Raw genomic sequence first — 23,394 nt, forward strand, 5'->3', positions numbered from 1 at the left:
TGAGTTGATGCAGTAGGTGTTGGGGACGTATGGTGTCAGGAGCTGGTTGAGGCGTTTAGCTATGTTGTAGGTGGGCGTTGGGATCTGCGAGATGATAGGGCGGAGTGGATTGTTCTGCTTGTGGGTCTTGACGTTGCCGTATGCGTAGCCTGGTGAGAACTCTCCAACTATCTTCTGAAGCTTGAGGTTGTTGCTGCCAGCATTGATGGATGTGATGGTGGCATTCACATGCTTCTTGAGGGATTCAGTGGGGTTGCGAGTAATTCTTTTAAATTTTGTGGTATCACTCAGGATGGCATTGAGTTTGGTGTCATAATCCAACGGAAACATATATAAGACGCGCACATGCCTCACACAACCACAGCCTGAAGATGGAGAGAGATATCTCCGAAACGTCGCTGACCTTTAGTCAACTGCTTCACCAACTAAGAGAAAAAGACAGAAAAACAGTACGGCACATAGAAACCGTACACAAAAAGTTAAACAAAGGAGAATGCTTTATAGCTTTCAACCTCGTCTGCCTACAAGAAAAAAAAAAAAAAAAAAAAAAAAAAATATATATATATATATATATATATATATATATATATATATATATATATATATATATATATATATATATATATATATATATATATATATATATATATATATATATATATATATATATATATATATATATATATATATATATATATATATATATATATATATATACACACACACACACACACACACACACACACACACACACACTTACACGGCCCGGTAGCTCAGTGTTTAGAGCGCTGGCTTACAAGCCAGATGACCGGGTTCGATTCCCCGGCCGGGTGGAGATATTTGGGTGTGTCTCCTTTCACGTGTAGCCCCTGTTCACCTAGCAGTGAGTAGGTACGGATGTGAATCGAGGAGTTGTGACCTTGTTGTCCCGGTGTGTGTGTGTGCCTGGTCTCAGGCCTATCCGAAGATCGGAAACAATGACCTCTGAGCTCGTTCCGTAGGGTAACGCCTGGCTGTCTCGTCAGAGACTGCAGCAGATCAAACAGTGAATTACACACACACACACACACACACACATATATATATATATATATATATATATATATATATATATATATATATATATATATATATATATATATATATATACACACACACACACACACACATATATATATATATATATATATATATATATATATATATATATATATATATATATATATATATATATATATATATATATATATATATATATATATATATATATATATATATATATATATATATATATATATATCCACACACACACACACACGCGTAGTGTAGTGGTTAGCATGCTTGACTCACAATCGAGAGGCCCGGGTTCGAGTCCCGGTAAGCGGCGAGGCAAATGGGCAAGCCTCTTAATGTGTGGCCCCTGTTCACCTAGCAGTAAATATGTACGGGATGTAACTCAAGGGGTTGTGGCCTCACTTTCCCGGTGTATGTTGTGTGTTGATGTGGTCTCAGTCCTACCCGAAGATCGGTCTATGAGCTCTGAGCTCGCTCCGTAATGGGGAAGACTGGCTGGGTGACCAGCAGGCGACCGAGGTGAATTACACACACACACACACCACGTAGTGTAGTGGCTAGCACGCTCGACTCACAATCGAGAGGGCCGGGTTCAAGTCCCGGTAAGCAACGAGGCAAATGGGCAAGCCTCTTAATGTGTGGCCCCTGTTCACCTAGCAGTAAATAGGTATGGGGATGTAACTTGAGGGGTTGTGGCCTCACTTTCCCGGTGTGTGTAATGTGTTAATGTGGTCTCAGTCTTACCCGAAGATTGGTCTATGAGATCAGAGCTCACTCCATAATGGGGAAGACTGGCTGGGTGTATAAATATTGAGAGAGAGAGAGAGAGAGAGCAGACAGACCCAAGTGAATAAAGTAAAAATATCAAATTACAGGACATATTTTATTTTTATATAAGAAGACAATACTATAATGATAATAATAGTAATAACAAAAATATAGTAATGACAATAACAATAATAATTATTACTGATAATTCTTAACTTTATTCTTTAATTTACTTCTTCAATAATAATATTGGAGAGAGAGAGAGAGAGAGAGAGAGAGAGAGAGAGAGAGAGAGAGAGAGAGAGAGAGAGAGAGAGAGAATGAAAAACAACTTCAAATAACATAAGAAATCATATATACACTAAATTGATATTGCACCTGTAAGTTAATAACTCAAGACATGCATACATTTACGAGTATTTTCTATACAGTAATTCAAACTAACATAAGTAAACATCAGCACCAGCTCTGCAGTCTCTTCAAAGTGAGTGTCTGAGTAGGAATAGTGTTGTCATATCTCTGACAAATATGCATCAATCACTGAAGTACTAGCAGCATATACATCAGTTTTAAATATTTAGCTATTTTAGTTCCTAGCCCCACCAGTCCCTTCTAAAATTTACCAATGTTATTCTGGCATTACTTCCGGTCACAACCCTCATCTTTTCATGGCTGAGACACATTTAGATGTGAACTTTTCCATGCTGTTAAATTTTATTGTCTTTGTTTAAACTTTTTTTTTTGGGGGGGGGAGGGAGGATTATGGAAATATCAATACTAAATGATGCTGACTTTACAGAAAAAACAGCAAATGTACATGGAATGAAAACCATTGCTCTAACTTTTAGTTTTTGTTTAAATGAAATCAAGGTAAAACTGCCCCTAAAATAAACTTTAGAAGGAAAACAGTTTATATTTTGAGATACGAGTCAGTGTCAGTGAAGCTTATCGATCAGTCTTGCATTTATTATAACACACTAGGAAGTTTTTCAGGTATATGTTTTTTTTATGATTATCTACAATCTGGTAATACAATCAGATGTACTTTTAAGCCTATCAGATTGGTAGTCCCAGCCCTGGCCTCCCTAAAGGCAAAGTATCCTCTGGTGGTCAAGCAAGGGATATCACAGTTGGCCTCACTCCTCACTGCTGCTAGGTTTGATGCTTACAGTTAGAAGCCACCACAAGCTGTGCCCACACCTTGCTGTGAAGGCAATGCTCAAAGCAGGCTAAAAACAGAATACAGCAGGTAAATAATGTGCAGCAGTCATGAGTCATCCATTGCCTTTCACAACTACACAGGCACCGATTGTCCTGAGCAGAGCTGAGGGCCTGGCAGCCTGGCACCACCACCACACACACTCACTTTCAATGTTACCAAATCATATTTACTAAAAAATATAAAGATTTTGCCTTTTTTTTTTATTTTTCTTAGGGGAAAAAGACCTATGATATAAATAAACACACATGGTGTAGTACAGGACCTTTGAATGGAATTTAACATAAACAATTGTACATTTCACCACAAGTCTATGAAATAATAGATAATCCCATTTTTTTCACAAAAACTTATATTTTCATATTTGTTGTCAAATGGGATGCTGCCCTTAAAAGGATGGTCACGGTAGGTAGATATGCTCTTGTTTGGTCCTCAGGCACGCTGGCATACTTAATCTAAGTATCTCATCTGGAATTGCTGACATTTACCAAACATACTAAACTTTTGAAAACTTTAGGCTTCAAAAGTTTAGCATTATGAAGCAGATCCCATGAACATTCAACCATGAACTAAATTAGGTTAACTTGAGTCAAGATAGGTTAGCTTAAGTAACAATGTAATCTAACATAGCCTATTTTAGCCCATGCCAGAAATAGCTGGTTCAGTTAAGTTGGCTTAGTTACTCTTTAAGAGAGAATGATTGGTCTTATTGTGCCAATTCCTAAGGACTTCTGTACTCAGATCTACATCCATTCTCTTTGAAATTTCTCTTCAACATCCTCCACTCCTTGGCACTGCTGTACAGGACGTTGGCACATTCCCTAACATCGTTCTCTGATGAACAGTTCCAGCAGTACTTGAAGAGGCCACTCAGTTTAACAAGCTCATTCTTACTCACCTGGAAGAAATAGGCCACTGATTTACAATGCAAAATTGGATTAGTTTAATTACAGTAAGATGAGCCACATGGAGGTCACCTGTTTGTATGTACCATTTGTATTTTTACAGGACTCGATCGTGCTCACGTTATCCTGTTTCTTGAAAATCAATCTCCATGTATATAGACAGACAGACAGACAGAAACACACACACACACACACACACACCAAATTTTGGGAGATTAAAGTTATTTTGGTAGTATTGATTGGAAAGAAATTATGCATGGAAAGACAATTCAAGGAAAGTACAGTTATACCTCATGATACGATTGCCCCAACATACAATTTTTTTTATATACGACGAAAAATTTCATATAATTTACACCTTGAAATACGACGATATTTTTAAGATACGAATAGCTATCGGTAGGTGGTGCAGCGATCGCTCGGCTACCCGCGTCCACCTGAACATTCAGCCCGTGTTGTGTATCGTTGTTCATCCTTTGTGCATGTGTCTGTGCTCCTCTGCAGTGTGTATTTTTTCTTAAGTTTTGTGAATTTAAGACCCCATAATCATGGGTCCCAAAAGTAAAAGTTTGGCGAGAAACACACAAAATAGCCTGTATTCAGATACTGATTACACTTAGAAATTCAATAAACGAGTGAGTACAAGCAACTCTTCCTCTTTGCAATGCAAATAACCAGAAGTCTCTAGATGTCATGGTTACCAAAATATCACAGGTTGAATGAGGTAGTATCATCAGTTTACGTGGCCTTGCGTCCGATCGGGTTCAGTGGCCTTGGCTAGAGAGAGAGAAAACAGGCCCCTTGTATCCTCTCTCTCTCTCTCTCTCTCTCTCTCTCTCTCTCTCTCTCTCTCTCTCTCTCTCTCTCTCTCTCCTGTCGCCTGTTCTGATACCACTCTGATTCAAAAGTTGTCTCCCCGTAACATGATGAGAGACCCGAGGTATAGAAGTAAGGTGCGCGGGAGATGTGGAGGAATAAGACACAGTGAAATCACTGTCGCTCTCCTACCATTCATCGTTGGTAACACAGTGACATAGAGCATATGTTTCCTCCTGATGAGTGTTGCCAGCTCACAAGTAAAGAAAACGGGAAGAAAATAGCCAAAATATAGCCGTAAAAAGCCTAAACATCTATCGATGTGCCCTGAGTCTTGCATGAACGTCTATCGATGTGTCCTGAGTTTTGCAGGTTAAGTTGTTATTTTGGGCAATATAGTACATTTATATAATGCATACAATAAACTTTGTATTTATCTTGTATGAAATCTATATTTGGTTGGTATTCAAAGCATGTTAAATTTTTTTGGGGGGTGGATAAATTCATATCACAAGAATGAATTAATTCTATTTCCATTAATTTCTATGGAAAAAATTTATTTGATATACAATTTTTTTTATATACAACGATCGTCACAGAACGAATTAAAATCGTATGTCGAGGTATCACTGTATGATATATTTCTAGACAAGTATAATGAGAGGATAAAGAGATAAGTTCCTGAATATAGAGTAAAAAAGAGCAAACACACCTGGTATAATACTATATGAGCAAAAGCTAAAAAGTGCAAGGATGCAGCATGGAAAAAATTAAGAAGGCAACGTAATGAAATAAATAGGAAGCAGTATAAAGAGGCACGAAATGAATACATTAGGATAAGAAGGGAGGAGGAGAGAAACTTTGAAAAGGATGTAGAGAAGAGATGTAAAAACAAACCCAAGCTTCTTTATAAGTATATAAATGGTAAAATGACAAACAGAGAGACCATTACTAAGTTGCTTAAGGGGAATATGATGTATGAAACATCGGAAGAAATGAGTGAACTTTAAATCAGTGTTTAATGAAGAGGGAGAGTTTATAAAGCCAATCAACCCAGTGGCACAGGAAGGATTAAGAGACATCATGGTAAGAAAACAGAAAATTAGAGAATTGCTAGAAAAGGTGGATGTGAGGAAGGCAATGGGACCAGATGGAGTGTCAGGATGGACACTAAAGGAATGTAGTGAGCAACTGGTAGAACCAATTTGGGATGTCATTAACAACTCTTTAAGGGAACGGAAGGTACCAAAGGAATGGAAAAGAGCCAATATAGTCCCATTATACAAAGGAGGAAAATGACTGAGCCCTTAAATTATAGACCAGTGTCACTAACCAGTGTGGTGGGTAAGATCTGTGAAATTGTCATCCAAGAAAAATGGTTGGAATATCTGGAGAGAAATTAAATAATTAATAACTCCCTATTTGGTTTTAGAAAAGGAAGATCATGTATAACAAACTTACTAAGCTTTTATACAAGAGTAATAGATGAAGTACAAGGAAGAGATGGATGGGTGGATGCAGTGTATCTAGACATTAAAAAGGCTTTTGACAGAGTACCACACAGAAGACTCCTATGGAAAATAGAACACATGGGCAGAATTAAGGGAAATATCTTAAATTGGATGACAGATTACTTAACAGATAGGGAAATGAGGACAGTGATAAGAGATACACCATCAAGTTGGAGCACTGTAACCAGTGGCGTACCACAGGGTTCGGTGTTGGCACCAATAATGTTCCAAATATATGTCAACGATATACAAGAGGGTTTGAGTAGCTACATAAATTTGTTTGCAGATGATGCCAAGCTTTTGAGAGTTATAAAAAAACAAAATGATTGTATGGAATTACAGAAAGATATTGATAAGATCTGGAGATGGAGCCAGAAGTGGAAATTAGAATTTAATACTAAGAAATGCCATGTAATGGAAATGGGTAAAAGTAATAGAAGACCTACATGGGAATATAAAAAGAGATTATAATGAAAAGAAGAAAGACCTGGGAGTGATTATACAAGACACCCTGACTCCAGAAATACATATAAATGGATTATTTGCTTCAACATACAAGACACTAACGAACATCAGGGTAGCATTCAATTACATGGATAAAAGTATGATGAAAAAGATATTAACCACTACAATAAGACCTAGACTAGAATATGCAGCAGTGGTATGGTCACCATATAGGCAGAAAGATATCAAGAAACTAGAAAGGATACAAAGGGTTGCTACAAAGATGGTCCCTGAAATAAAAGATCTTCCCTATGAAGAAAGACTGAAGGAGATGGAGCTACCAACTTTGAAGGATAGACGGGAAAGAGGAGACCTAATAACGATGTATAAGTTAGTAAACCGTATGGAGAAGATAGATAGACAAGACCTGGTAACACTGACGGAGCAGGGAGACAGACAAACAAGAGGACATTCCAAGAAAATCATGAAAAGTCAGTGTCATACGAATATCAAGAAGTTCAGTTTTCCACATAGGACAGTAGACATCTGGAATGGATTAAGTGAAGAGATTGTAACAGCAGAAAGTGTGCACAAATTTAAGGAGAAGTTAGATAAATGTAGATATGGAGACAGGTCACTATGAGCCCCACTTGAACCCTGTAACATACAACTAGGTAAATACAACTAGGTAACTACACACACAAACACACACACTTATCATTCACACTGTTATCCCCATCAGTTCCTGATAGAAAGGACTATCTCATTGACCACCCTACTACAGCCCAGGACCTCAGGCTCTGCACAGCCACACCCACATGCAACCAAATAGAACTCAACTCAATTCAGTAAAATGTAAATATGTTTATACAAAATACAGTGATATAGTGAAATTGAGGCATGACCTACCTCCTCTAGGAATCTGGCAGGACAAACAGCACGGCAGAATCGATTCTTGCTCCCACACTCCACATATTGGTCCAGCATCATGATATAGGTATAGCGGTTGAAGCGTTTCTCCCACTCACTCTCTGTGCTGAAGTCTCTGTTCTGAATCTGACGCAGAAACTGAGGCGACAGCACCGGCACCACAGCATCAACCTGAGGAATGCCAGCAAGCGTCACCTTATGGAATGCTTCCATTTTTCTCACAGGAACTGTTTGCTGAGGGCATGGAGACTACAAGTCTGGTTCTTGCATTAAGGTGTTGTTCCCACAATCCTTGTTGTCATTAGAACCATGAAACACTATTGAAACTCACCTTAACTTCCATTAGAGCTTGCTAAAAGTGAGAAACAAAGTAATGCAACACTTGAGAAAGCCATCCTCTGAGCAAAGGATGTGGATTTGTGAGAGAAAAGTAGCCAGTTGTTTTGCACCAATGAAGCCATAGTGGAGGTGATATGTCACCTTTAAAAGAAGTGCACACTATGGCCTGCCCTGCAACAGAATTAAAACAGTGTGGGTGGAGTTTTTCTGTACCTTCATGAACCATTTGTGGATGCTGTTCCATGGGTCACACCTCAGGCTGCTCTTAACTAGTGAGTTATCAGACTCTTGCAGAAGCAATATGTACACTCTCTTGCCATCCATCGGATTCCTCAGCTGAGATGCCAGCTATGGGAAGAATTAAATACAATAGTAATAGTCTCTTAAGATAATAAATACAACTAGTAAATCACACATGGAGCAATACTAAGCATATCACATATACAGTGATCACCAACAAACATGCAAACTTATTCTCTTATGCCAAGCAAGGTCATGGTGTCATACAATACTTATACATCAATAACAGCACATATTTTCTTTAACTCTCAAAAGATATTATGCAGATTACATGACAGTTTACCCATCAGTATCAAATTTTGATCAGCTTCTCCATAGTGTAACAATGAACTTACAAAGCTATGCCAATAGTGCTTTTCCCATCAGCTCACAATAAACACTAACAAAACTTGTATTTTACTATAGGGGGAGGTAGTACACACCTACTGAAATGATAATTTACTCCCAGCAAGGTCTAATAGCACTAGTTCAGTAGTTCAGGGGGTGCTGTGAACCTTCCATTAAAGCTAGTTGTGATCTCACAACTCAAGGGGGCAGTCACAGCTTGCCCTCTAAAGACAACTCTCCTTCACACAAAACTACATCCACTTATCCTACATACACCCTTCACTTGAAAATCAAATTTAAAAGAAAAATGGCGACTCCAAACCATACCTCGGAGGCAGACTCCTCTCTCAATAATGACCCCAAATGCCTTGACACCTCGCTCAAATTTTTCTACATTAACTTCTGCAACATTCGTAGTCTTAAATATAATTTTCATCTGTGGAACATCACCTCTCCTCTACTAAACCTAATCTTCTTTTCCTTACCGAAACACAGCTGTCTGAGGCAACTGACAGTAGCCCCTTCTCTGTCCCCTCTAACTTTCTCTATTCACATTTTTTTTCAAAAGCTAGATGTTACGTCTAAGTACGCAACAACTTAACTTGCTCTTGTACCCACGCTCTTGAATCTTCCAAGTTTTCCACCATCTGGCTTCAACTCAACAGTCACTTTCTAACTAAATTCATTTGTGCTGTTTATCTCTCCCCTAACTCTTCTGATTAGTAAATTCTTTGACTATTTAACTTCCAAAGTGGAGCACATTCTGTCCCTCTACCCTTTTGCAGATTCCCATTCTTGGAGATTTCAATGTTCACTACCAGCTTTGGCTCTCCCTTCACTAACCATCCTGGTGAACTAGTTTTCAACTTTGCTATCCTCCATGACCTAGAGCAACTGGTCATTATTCTTGATAATTTTGGAGACACGCCCAACATTCTTGATCTCTCCTTCACCTCTAATCCTTCTGCTTATGCTGTCACCCCTTCATCTCCGTTGGGCTCCTCTGATCACAATCTCATTTCTGTATTGCGTCCTATTTCTCCAATCCCTCCTCAGGATCCCCAAAAGTGGAGGTGCCTCTGGCATTTTGCCTCTGCCAGTTGGGGGGACCTGAGGAGGTATTATGCTGATTTTCCCTGGAGTGATTACTGTTTCCGTGTCAGAGACCAATCTCTTTGTGCTGAACGCCTAACAGAGGTGATAGTGTCTGGCATGGATTCCTCATTCTTTTTCTCAACCTAAACCTTCTAAATCTTAGTTTAACACAGTCTGTTCTCGTGCTATACATGATAGAGAAGTTGTCTGCAAAAGGGACTTCCATCTCTTGAATCTCATACACCTTTTGTCTCTGCCCAGAATCATGTCAAGTCTGTTCTTCAACTTACCAAACACTCCATAAACAGAAAATTTCAAAATCTTTCAAACTCAAACTCCTCTCGAGACTTCTGGCATTTAGCCAAAACATCTCAAATAACTTCACTTCTTCATCTTTTCCTCCTTTATTTTATCCTGATGGCACCACTGCCGTCTTTTCTGTCTTTAAAGCTGAACTCTTCTCTCAAACATTTGCTCACAACTCCACCTTAGATGACTCTAGGCTTGCCCCTCCCTCTCCTCCTCCCTCTGACTATTTCATGTCTACAATTAAAATTTTTCATAATGATGTTTTCTAAGCCCTCACTGGCCTAAACTCTCAGAAGGCTTATGGTCCTGATGGGGTCTCTCCTACTGTTCTCAAAAACTGTGTGTCCATGCTTGCACCTTGCCTGGCTAAACTCTTTTAACTTTGTCCATTGACTTCTACCATTCCTTCTTACTGGAAGTTTGCCTACATTTAGCCTGTTCCTAAAAACGGTGACCGTTCTAATCCTTAAAACTACTGTCCTATAGCTGTAATCTCTTGCTTGTCTAAAGTTTTTTAATCTAATCCTCAATAGGAAGATTCTCAAACATTTGTCACATCACAATCTTCTATCTGGTCGCCAGTATGGCTTCCGTCAAAGTCACTCTACTGGTGATCTTCTGGCTTTCCTTACCGAGTCTTGGTCATCCTCTTATAGAGATTTCGGTGAAACTTTTGCTGTAGTAGCTTTAGACATATCAAAAGCTTTTGATAGAGTCTGGCATAAAGCTTTGATTTCAAAACTGCCCTCCTATGGTTTCTATCCTTCTCTCTGCAACTTAATCTCAAGTTTCCTTTCCGACCGTTTTATTGCTGCTGTGGTAGACGGCCACTGTTCTTCTAAATCTATTAACCCTTAAAGTACGGTGATCGTTTCAGAACGATTGTAGCGTCGCGTGCGGAGAGGCGGGGATTGTTCCGGTAATCGTGATTTTTCTGCGCTAAACGTTTGAATCTCTCCCGCTCACTATTGGTCCTGGGGCAAGTGGAGGTATCTGGCGTTTAGGTGGCATGTTGAGCGAGGGAAGACGAGGTGCTGCTGATGCTGTTATTGTTTTGAACTAGAGGGAGTGAGTGGTGCACGTTTTGTCCACGAGAAGCGCTGGTGTATTCAAAAGCCTGTCGGTTTGCATGATACGGCGGGGCTTTCAAACGTAGCCTATTCCCCTTGAGCAATGCGCTGGTGTGTGTCACCCCTGCTTGCCTCTACAAGACTGTGCTTGTCGGCTAAGTCACGTGAATTCCACTGCTAATAAGAGTTGCCAGATTCCAATTATTATAGAAATCCACAATAATTGTAATACGTGGTTTCTTTTTCTTTTCCTGTTTTACACATCATTTCATATATCTGAGTTTGCATTTTCTTGACATGAAAGTCCAAAAGTTCCTACTTTTACATCAAATTTGAATGCCCAAAAGGAGAGAGAGAGAGAGAGAGAGAGAGAGAGAGAGAGAGAGAGAGAGAGAGAGAGAGAGAGAGAGAGAGAGAGAGAGAGAGCGGTATTATCAGAGCTTGGGGGGTATTTCTTAGCGGTGGGTTCTGCCATGAATTTTTTTATATGCAATAACTTTGCTCTTAGAGGTCATAACATGTTAAAAACTACATCATTGTACTCAGAATAACACAAAGAAATATGCTTTTATAAGGAAAAAAATATTTTTAGCATTTTTGGCAGGTGTGATTTTTCCCCGTTGTAACAGACGGAAAGTAAATCAACCCTCCATACTTTAAGGGATAAGAGTGGTATTCCTCAGGGTTCTGTCCTATCACCCACTCTCTTTCTATTATTCATTAATGATCTTCTTAACCAAACTTCTTGCCCTATCCACTCCTACGCTGATGATACCACCCAACATCTTTCCACGTTCTTTCAGAGATGACCAACCCTTCAGGAAGTCAACAGATCACGCAGGGACACCACAGAATGCCTGACTTCTGATCTTTCTAAGATTTCCGACTGGGGCAGAGAAAATTTAGTAGTTTTCAATGCCTCAAAAACTCAATTCCTCCATCTATCAACTCAACACAACCTTCCAGACAATTATCCCCCCTTCTTCAATGACACTCAACTGTCTCCCTCTTCCATACTGAATATCCTTGGTCTGTCCTTTACTCATAATCTTAACTGGAAACCTCACATCTCATCTCTTGCTAAAACACCTTCTATGAAGTTAGGCGATCTGAGGCATCTCCGCCAGTTTTTCTCAGCCATCCAACTGCTAACTCTGTACAAGGGCCTTATCTGCTCTTGTATGAAGTACTCTTCACATGTTTGGGGGTGTTCCAGCCACACAGTTTTACTAGATAAGGCGGAATCAAAAGCTTCTCCTCTCATCAACTCCCCTACTCTGACTAACTGTCTTCAGCCTCTTTCTCTCTGCTTAAATGTTGCATCTCTTTTTATCCTTTATCGCTATTTTCATGCTAACTGTTCTATTGATCTTGCTAACTGCATGCCTCCCCTCCTCCTGCAGCCTCGCTGCACAAGGCTCTCTTCCTCCTCTCATCCCTATTCTGTCCAACTCTCTAATGCAAGAATTAAGGGGGAAATTCGTTAATTTGGTCAAAAAAATTGAAAAATTGGAAACTTGGTACTTGGGTTCGTCTCTGGAGAGGGAAGCTATGGCCGAAGTTGCCAGGCGCATAACGCACTGCTTACCTGGTAATGGCGGGTTTAAAGGGCCGGCCCTTTAAATACCCAAGCGCACACGCCCTTTTTCTTCTAGTCTTTGTTTTGCTTGTATTTATTTCCTTTTTTGAGCTGTTTTTTTTTTTTTTTTTGCGTGATGTACTTGTACGACAGTTTAGGATCAGGCAGTGAGCCTGAGTGAGGGTGAGGAAGATGCTAAATCCTCAGTACCAATTGATACAGCCTTAGGAAGTGTGCGTGCCTGCAGCCTACCTGTTGATCGTACTTTACACGTGTTGAGTCCCCAAATTGTGACAATGCCACGTGTAAGTGGTAAAAGAAAGACTCAGGTTGAAACAGCCCGCCAGAAAGCCTTGAAAAGGTGGAAAAGAGAAGAAAGTGAGGAGCCTGAGACACGTGGTGGTAGTACTGGCGAGGCTTCCACCTCCGCCGCCACCACCCCTGCCACTCCCGACCCTCACGTGTCTGCTGCAAGCTACAGGCATAGTCTCCTGCCACCAGAGGAGAGTGAAGTTCACCAAACTAGTGAGGATAGTGCCTTGTTAGTGATATCATTACAAAGACTGCAAACAATTTTCAATTTGGTGAAATGTGAATGTGGCAACGGAATCACCGCAAAAGTGACAAGTTATTTGTTTGATTGTACTATAAATCTTCGGTGTGACAAATGTGACAGTGTTGTTCACCATTCAGAACTTATCAGTGATATGTTATATATTCTAATATGATAATAACGGGACCAGGAGCCTGTAAGGCTGACAGGCAAGTGAGAGCTCACCATTCAGAGAGGCTATATAGACGACATTCCCATGATGTAACATGGCCTGAAACTATCTAAACAGCCACTACCAGCCTCCAAACAGTTGTCAAGGGATTATGTAAGTACATATCTGAGTTTGGTACATATTGGAGTGAGTTATGTGGGGTTTTGAAGATGTTCACAGAAAAATGCGTTTTCTCGACTTTCAGTTTTTCAGCATATATTGTTGAATAACTTTTCAGTAATTGGTCAATTTCAAAACTTTTGCAGCAAAATGATCAACAACCTCATCTTAACAAATGCCAGCATGATAATGCATGAACTCACTCAAATAAATTTACAACAGGCTTATAAACTCAAATTTTTTATGAAAAAAAGGTAACAATTTGGCGTGTAATGAAATTTTTATAACATAGGTTATGTGTATGCCGATGCTGACATTTATTTGTTGTTATGTATATTATATGTAGTTAAGAGGAAATTGCCACACTGTTATTAGTTTTGATTTTATAATGGTATTTTGAATTATTTTCTTATCGCCGAAAAAATATTTATTGCAAAAAAACTACGCCACATTTCTGTACCAAATTAACACTGAAGATGTACACCATAAACGTACACCTTGTGTATAAATATTATTGAATTCAGTGAAAAAATAGGAATGGGAGAGCCAAAAAACCGATATTGATATCGAGTCATCGAATTTCCACCTTAACTAGTACTCTCAATCATTCATACTTTCACTGGTAAACTCTGGAACTCCCTCCCTGCATCTGTATTTCCGACTTCCTACAACTTGTCTTCTTTTAAGAGGGAGGTATCAAAGCAATTGCTTCCTAATTTTGGCTGACGCTTTTCTTCTTCGTGGAGAACCAGCACTCAAGTGGGCCTTTTTTAACCTTTTTTTAAATTTTTTGCCCTCTTTCCTAAAAATAAAAAAAAAATAAAAAATAAAAAAAAATAAAAAAAATCATTTCTAAAAATATACAAATAGTTTACAAAGCAATTACTAAAACAGATTAATCTAAGTTTGTTGATAATAAATGAGGTATTGAGTAAAAGTATAATATAATGAATGAAATTAAGAGATACAGCATTTTCATATCATTTCCCGAGGTAAGGTGGCTGGCCAGCACAGCCTGACTGAGGTACCCACCTCCAGTGCATCCTCCTTGGTGTCCTGAGCATGGATCAGCAGCACCTTTGCCCGAAACCCTGACTGCTTGCTGTCCACACTGGCCAGGCTGGATGCTGCCACCAACATCTCCGGCTCCCTTTGGATAGACACAGTGAGAGTCTTGGCAGCCTCACTGCTTGTCACTGTAAATAATGTGACAGATTGCAACACATAACATAACATATAACATAACATAAATAATAGGATAACAAAGGGCCACCAGGGCCCATCTAGGTTATCCTGTATCAGTCGCACAGCGACCTCGTCATCAGTACTTAAAGATACACTTACAAGTACACAATACATTATATGCTAATTCTAAATATTTGGCCCATTAACAGGGCTAAGTCCTGCAGCGAAATCCTCTACAATTTGTGGTCCCCATACATGGGGATCATGTCTTGTTTAACTATAGTAAATTTCTTATAAAACTATCATGCAGTGCTATACATAATTATAAATCTAATAAATTTAAGTGCTTATCTAATCTGTTTTTAAACATTGTCAAACTAGTGCTATTTACAACCGTCTCTGGCAATGCATTCCAGAAGTCTACCATCCTATGACTAAAGAAATATTTTCTTATATCTAACCTGCAGCCTTGCTTTCTAATCTTCCTGCCATGATTTCTAGTCCTATTTCCCTCCTCTAAGGTAAAGAAAGATCTCACATCTATGTAGTTTGTATCTGAGAACATTTTAAATAACTCTATCAAATCCCCTCTCAAATGAAAACATGTTTAATTCCTTTAATCTATCTCTATACTCCAGGCGCTTTAATGCTGGTATTATCCTAGTTGCTCTTCTCTGAACTGCTTCTAACATGTTGATATCCTGCCTATAGTGGGGTGACCAGGCCTGTATGCAATACTCTAAATGGGGCCTAACATAGGAATTATATAAGCTACGCACCACTTCCTTACTTTTATAACTAACATTTCTATTTATAAAACCCAGGATCCTATTTGCCCTATTTCTTGCTTCTAAACATTGCTTTGAAAATTTCATAGTCCTTTATATCACTACTCCTAAATCCTTTCCTTCCTCTACTACCTCTAGCCAACATCCCTCCATCTCATAGCTAAAGTTTGTGTTGTCTTTACCTAAATGCATAACCTGACACTTTTTAGAATTAAACTCCATCTGCCACCTGTCTGCCCATGCTATCAGCCTGTCCAGGTCTCGTTGTATTCTGTAATTGTCCTTTTCACCCTGTACTGCACATGCTATCTTAGTATCATCTGCAAACTTTGATACTTTACTACTAATTCCTATATCTAAATCGTTAATGTACACCAAGAAAAGAAGAGGTCCTAGCACTGATCCTTGGGGTACCCCACTAACCACTTCCTTCCACTCAGACATTGCCCCATTTAATACTACTCTCTGTTTCCTATCAGAAAGCCATTCACTAATCCAATCAACTAACCTATCCCCTATCCCTATGGGATAGGGGGTTCAACACTTACTATCAACCATGACTACACAAACAGTCTCCTACTCAAACCCATTTCCAACTGATTATTATAACAAACCAATCTAACATTTCAATCAGATGAGTGAGATGTCAAGTCAAGACAGGCTCATGTAGTGGCCAGTCAGAACAGCAGAGTGTGTAAGGAACTCTTTCTCAAACAGAGTGGTGGATGAATGAAATACTCAGTACTGAGGTGGTAAGTAATGAATCATTAGGGAGCTTTTAAAAAGAGATGAACAAATTTAGGGATGGGGATAAGTGAATGTTCAATAAAGGAAGTGCCACGTGTAAGCCTGATGGCTCCTTACAGCTCCTCTTGTCCACAGATCAAAGTGTTGAAGTGACTCACTCAGGCGTGCAAACTCCTCCATCTTGGAGAGAATGTCTCGGCGGTTGTGATGAATCAAGATCTCCAGGAATCTCTTGACGGTGAGATGCTGGAACTGTGGGTACTCCTCCATCGTGTTGAATACTGCACGTGTGAAGGTCCCACTCCTCTGGCACCGCTGCAAGGGACCACCGCATGTCACACTATCACAGTCTCTCTTAACAATATGTACATGCTTACGAAGACTTCACTTATCAATTAACTAACATAATAAAGAAAAAAAAGCGAAGAAAATTATATCTACTTCTTATCACGGCCTTTGTTATTTGAATCTGTGGTCGCAACAATCCATGTAAAGGTGAAACTGTGGAAATTGAATCCATGAATGATAAAAGATGACTATTATCATTATCATCATTATCATTATTATTACTATTATTATTATTATTATTATTTCTGTTATTACCATTGCTGTGGGAGGCAACCTCAGCACATGTATGCATTATTATCATTTCTATATTTGTGTCATCCATTTGCATGTACTGTACTACACCTAGTGCTATTACTAGTCTCTTTATAAAGGGACAGTGATAAACCAGACCATGCTGTTGGGCCTTGCAGTGGCAGTATGTGTCCAACTGTGCTCAAAATGTAGATAAGTAAAGCTAATCTAAAATACAATGCATTAGGAAAATAACGAGCCACTGTACTCACCTCTCACTCATGTCCTTATCCAGACCTTGAAGGATGAAAGTTGCATGTTACTTGGTATGAACAACTGCAGAGTTAATGTCTCATGACAATGGAATAAAAAGGTTGACAAGGAATGGGTTGTGGTGCAGAATGGACATTCTGACACAAAATTGGAGAGCAGAGACCAGCCAACAAGTGAAAGCATTAGTGGTAGAGGTGATGATTCAAGGTACAGGTCAATTAAGGAAGAAAAACAAGATTAAATAAAAATTAAAATGAAAATAAAGGGGAAGGAAACAGGATAGTGAATAGGGAAAAAGGAGATGAATTAAAAAACTGTTGAGAAAGGGAACAAGACAGGAAATGAAAGAAAAGATAAGAGCACTGAGGATGAAAATTATGCTAATACCTGAAAGAAAAGGATGTGGCTTACAAAGAAGGAATCATGATGCTAATAAGAAAAGGAAGGAACATGGCAATAAATGAGAAAGGGAAGTGGTATAATGACTATACATATATAAATGGAAACATAATGGTAATGTGAAAGGAAGCAAATGGCACCACAAATTCAGTGAAAAAGCTTCAATCAGCTTCTGAAGTGGTGATGAGCCAACCTGTATTTGGGCGTTGTTGAGCCCGAGACTCTCAGCAATGGGCTGCCACTCAGAAATGTCCATTTCATCCTCCAGGCTCCTCATCACCACTGGGTTCATGGCTCGGAACTTCCATATGTTGATGTCGAACTTTTCCAACCATGGGAATGTTCTGTAGGACACCAGGGCATCAATAAATGGTAGTATTTTTTTCCTTGAAGAGAAACACTGGCAAAGGACAACAAAAAAGGAAGGAGGAAAAAAAGAAAGAACCCCACATACACACCAATCCCTTAATCTCTTCAGTCCCAGGACATGCTTTCATATTCATTCTGGTTACTATTTGGCAATTTTATACAGCTTTAAAAATATATATTGAAGATTAGAATAATAAAGACTCTGGCAATTAATCTTTTGACATCCACAGAACCTTCCTGATGTAAATAAAATCATCTAATCATACTAAAAAAATCAAGGTAAAAATGCATTTCAGTACAGAATGGACTAAAGAAAAGCAATAGGGATCATTCAGAGCTAGAGGATAAGTGTCTGGATATCTCATTCTTGAAAGGTCAACTTGGGAAAGGGGAAATATTGGGATATCTCAATCTATATACTATACATATCTTTTAAACCAAGATTGAAAGTATGACACCCTCGAAAATACCAATAATTCTCTACAGCCACTTAAACTATCACTTGGCACTTGTCTTGAAAGCATCTTTTAAAATTACATTAGTTTCCATTTCAGCTGATTATCACTAGAATAAAAAAAAAATCTCAAAAATTCCAATTGTCTCCACTAGTCTGTTAAAACTACCACCACAATCTTAGCATCATCTTTGAAAAGCCCCAGCAACTCCCACATTAACTTATCAAGGCAGGATGGCACATAGAATTAATCCCTTCAGTACCGTGATGTTTTTCCATATTTATTCTGGTTACTATTTGGTGATTTGTACAGCTTCAGAAACTCATATGGGAGATTGAAATAGTGAAGACTGGCCATTAAGCTTTTGATCATCACAGACCCTTCCTATATTATCAATAAAATGGTCCAATGGTACATAAATCTCAAGGTAGAAATGTGTCCCAGTATTGAAGGGATTAATCCCTTCCTGGTGGAGGATCTATATGATGACATTTCAAAACTGGGACTTTTTGTCAGATTGTCTATATATAGATACACATTTGTTCTGATTTTACTGCACTAAGTTATAGCATGGTCTTTATATAGACTATTCCTTACAAATAACAAAATCCATAAAATAAATCATTACTTGGCATCTCAAAAACCCAGACTTTGTCACCACTGCCTTTCAAGGCCGGTCACCGCTTGTGTTTTGTTGGTGGCAGATGTGCTATACACATAAGGTAAAACTGGGATTTTTTTTTGCATTTTTCTACTTTCTTTTGTTATTAGTCTGTCATTTCAAAGAGAAAGAACTGTACCACACACCCGCAGCATTGCCTGAAAATGAATAGGTAATAACAAGTACTTGAAAAAATATGAAGAAAAGGGGAAGTGAATTACATTCAAGTCACAAGTTCTGGATATGAGTACCTCCAAACATTCATATTAATATACTGACATACATTATCATCAATAAAACAAAACTAACATATATAGATAGATAGAACTGCTTGTTCAGTTTTGTAGCAGTCAGTCTCTCTCTCTCTCTCTCTCTCTCTCTCTCTCTCTCTCTCTCTCTCTCTCTCTCTCTCTCTCTCTCTCTCTCTCTGTGTATATACAGTAATCACCTGTATATCTGGATTACAGCAGCCAAGGCCCCAGCTGATACACAAAATACAGCAATACTTCGAGATACGATCGCCCCAACATACAATTTTTTTATATATGACGAAAAATTTCATATAATTTTTGCCTTGAAATACGATGATATTTTTAAGATGATAGCCATCAGTAGGTGGCGCAGCGATCGCTCGGCTACCCACGTCCACCCGGACATTCAGCCCGTGTTGTGTATCGTTGTTCATTCTTTGTGCATGTGTTTGTGCTCCTCGGCAGTGTGTATTTTTTCTTAAGTTTTGTAAACTCAAGACCACGTGATCATGGGTCCCAAAAGTAAAAGTTTGGCGAGAAACACACAAAATAGCCTGTATACACATACTGATTACACTTAGAAATTCAATAAACGAGTGAGTAAAATGATGTTCTGCCCACAAGTAACTCTTCCTCTTTGCAATGCAAAAAACCATAAGTCTCTAGATGTCATGGTTACCAAAATATCACAGGTTGAATGTGGTAGTATCATTGGTTTACGTGGCCTTGCGTCCGATCGGGTTCAGCGGCCTTGGCTAGAGCGAGAGAAAACGGGCCCATTGTATCCTCTCTCTTTTGTTCTGATACCACCCTCATTCAAAAGTTGTCTCCCCATAACATGGCGAGAGACCCAAGGTATAGAAGTACGGCGCGTGGGAGAGGTGGTGGAATCAGACACAGTGAAATCACCGTCGCTCCTACCTTACTTCTATACATCGGGTCTCTCGCCATGTTACGTGGAGACAACTTTTGAATGAGAGTGGTATCAGAACAGGCGACAAGAGAGAGAGAGAGAGAGAGAGAGATAGGATACAATGGGCCCGTTTTCTCTTGCTCTAGCCAAGGCCGCTGAACCCGATAGGACACAAAGCCACGTAAACCGATGATACTACCTCATTCAACCTGTGATATTTTGGTAACCATGACATCTAGAGACTTCATATTTTTTGCATTGCAAAGAGGAAGACTTGTGGGCAGAACACCAATTGTACTTACTCATTTATTGAATTTATAAGTGTAATCAGTATGTGAATTCAAGCTATTTTGTGTGTTTCTCATCAAACTTTTACTTTTGGGACCCATGATCTTGAGTTCACAAAACTTGAGAAAAAATACACACTGCTGAGGAGCACAGACTCATACATGCACAAAGGATAAATAACGATACCCAACGTGGGCTGAATGTTCGGGTGGACGCGGGTAGCCAAGCAATCGCTGCGCCACCTACCGATGGCTACCCATATCTTAAAAATATCGTCGTATTATGATATGAAATTACTCATCGTATATAAAAAAAATTGCATGTTTGGGCGATCGTATCTCGAGGTATTACTGTATATATATATATATATATATATATATATATATATATATATATATATATATATATATATATATGTCACTTGTTCAGTTTTGCAACAGAGTCTAATTATAAATGTCAATCTGGAATGCCCATTTGTAGGGAAAGTACATATAGACGTATGGATGAAAATCAGGAGTCTATAAATATCTGCTAGTACATACATCTGGAATGTCGCCGGGAAGGGGTTAAAAGACTACTGGTATACATTACACGGTATCATTTTACTTTAGCATGAACAGCAAGTTGGCTTTCGTTACCCTTCTCATCTTAAAGGCCTTGTTTTTCTGATCAATTTGAACCCATACATTCCCATCCCAAATTGTTATTTATTAACTTTTTTCAAGATTAAACTCACTGCTGTGTCAATGGCGGGAGGCGACGCACCACCACGTGCCATGGACAGGCCGGCACTGAGGAATGTCATTTTGGTGTGTGCATTCATGTGCATATGTTACATTATTTGCGCAAGCACGATACATTATGACGGTGATTGGTTCTTTTGTTTCGACATGAAACCATTAGCCAATAATAAAAAAAAAATAAATAAAAATAATTCAGTGTTATATTTCAACGTGTGGTGAGAGAAGGAGTTCAATTTAAAATATTTGAATCAGTCTTAGGAAGATGTAGCGTGCATTACTTCCTTTCACCGAAGTGAGCTGTTCATGTTACCTATTGTAAAAATTTACCCAGCTACCTTCTTTCAGTGACGTCTCCAGCAACGAGGAAAGACTGGACCACCAATAACGTAATAACTTCCTATGCATATCTTACCCATAGCAGTTAGGTTGGGTTAGGTCAGGTTAGGTTACTTTAAATTAGGTTAGGTAAGGTTAGGTTAGTTTAAATTAGGTTAGGTTAAGTAAGGTTAGGTAAAGTAAGGTTAGGTTAGGTTAGGTAACGAAAGGTTAGGTTAGGTAGGGTTAGGTAAGGTAAGGTAAGGTAAGGTAGGGTAGGGTAGGGTAAGGTAAGGTAAGGTAAGGTAAGGTAAGGTAAGGTAAGGTTAGGGGTATGTAAGTTTAGGTTCAAGTTAGGTTAGGTTAGGTAAGGTCATGTTTAGATTAGGTCAGGTAAGTTTAGGTTTAGGTAAGGTTAGGTTAAGTTGGTGTATATTAATTGAAAACAGGTAAAAATATACCAAAAAAAAAAATGCTTCATTTAACCAGAAACTCGTAATTCGCTTTGAAAAAGAAAGTGCATATTTATTCAAAACAGGTCGAAATTTAACATAAACAAGAGTTGGTTCGTTTTACAGCAAAATAGTGTTTCCGTAAGGGTGGGAAAAAAAAAAAAAAGGATTTGCGAGGTGCATATTCACTAAAAACAGGTAAAAATCTACCAGAAAAAAAAATTTCATCTCGAAGTGAGCTGTACATGTTATTATAAAACTTTACCCATTAGACTTCACATTATATACACACACCTCTCTTTTTCCTCTTTCAAGAGTTCTTCCACCTCCTCCTTCAGCTCCATGCCCACCTGTGAAACATCAGGCATTTTTCTGAAAAAAAAAGTTAAAACAAATAAATGAAATAAACAAGTACAACTAAACCCTACCTACTACGGTTCACATTGTAAAACACTTCTGCACCACCTTCCTTGACTCACCTGTGGCCAACCAAGGTCTCAGTGACAGTAGTGAGGCAAGTCTATGTTGGTGCTGGGAGAAGATATCGAGTAGTACTTTCTTGGCCCTCCTGGCTCCCAAGTCCTGCTCTACCGATCAGTGTTCACTACTCACCTCACCGCCTCCCTGCCATTGCCTGCCCTACACTGCTCCACTGCTGCCTGGCCTGCTACTGTGTTTAATACTTGTCGCGTGAGTATTCTTAACAGACTCTAGGCCATATTCAATCAGACGTCCGTAAGTACGGACACTGAATACTGATAAACACTCACTGTTTTCCTCCTTTGGTGGGTGTTTTTAACAGTCCCTCTCTTCTTTGGTTGTCGAATCCGCTCAACTTTTTTTTTTTTTTTTTTTTTTTTAACTTACCTACATTATCCCTCTTTCTCCTTGTGGCTCACTCACTCACTGATTTGTTAAATAACAAAATAGCACATCAAATATAATGTAAATAATAGTGAGAAGGGAGAATAAGAAGTAGTCTAAATGTGAGGTAAAAATAAGCAAAGGAAGCAGAACAAAATATGTATCTATATCTATCTATTTATCTATCTATCTATCTATCTATCTATCTATCTATATACTATATATATATATATATATATATATATATATATATATATATATATATATATATATATATATATATATATATATATATATATATATATATATATATATATATATATATATATATATATATATATATATATATATATATATATATATATATATATATATATATATATATATATATATATATATATATATATATATATATATATATATATATATATATATATATATATATATATATATATATATATATATATATATATATATATATATATATATATATATATATAAATATATATATATGATATAGATATATATATATATATATATAT

The 23,394-nt window shown here is 38.3% G+C and overlaps 1 protein-coding gene across 1 annotated transcript; it reads right to left on the reverse strand.

The window, feature by feature from the left end:
- Positions 1–1,943: 1,943 nt before the first annotated feature.
- Positions 1,944–22,821, reverse strand: LOC123500085. Its single transcript, XM_045248731.1, has 8 exons — positions 22,759–22,821; positions 22,283–22,360; positions 17,735–17,885; positions 16,449–16,605; positions 14,603–14,766; positions 8,220–8,354; positions 7,647–7,838; positions 1,944–3,959 (listed from the first exon to the last, which is right to left on the reverse strand). The coding sequence occupies exons 2-8, from the start codon at positions 22,354–22,356 to the stop codon at positions 3,783–3,785; spliced, it is 1,050 nt and encodes a 349-aa protein (XP_045104666.1). The 5' UTR covers positions 22,357–22,360; positions 22,759–22,821; the 3' UTR covers positions 1,944–3,782.
- Positions 22,822–23,394: the final 573 nt, after the last annotated feature.

Source organism: Portunus trituberculatus, chromosome 50 (assembly GCF_017591435.1).
Source record: "Portunus trituberculatus isolate SZX2019 chromosome 50, ASM1759143v1, whole genome shotgun sequence".
Taxonomy (NCBI): domain Eukaryota; kingdom Metazoa; phylum Arthropoda; class Malacostraca; order Decapoda; family Portunidae; genus Portunus; species Portunus trituberculatus.

Bases quoted from the DNA above. Each gene is read 5' to 3' on its own strand.
- LOC123500085 (XM_045248731.1), bottom strand. From the start codon at position 22,356: ATGCCTGATGTTTCACAGGTGGGCATGGAGCTGAAGGAGGAGGTGGAA. The intron at 14,767-16,448 runs GTGAGTCACTTC...CATTATTTACAG, and splicing joins GGAGGAGTTTGCACGCCTGA to TGACAAGCAGTGAGGCTGCC. The intron at 7,839-8,219 runs GTACAGAAAAAC...GGCATTCCTCAG, and splicing joins TCCACAAATGGTTCATGAAG to GTTGATGCTGTGGTGCCGGT.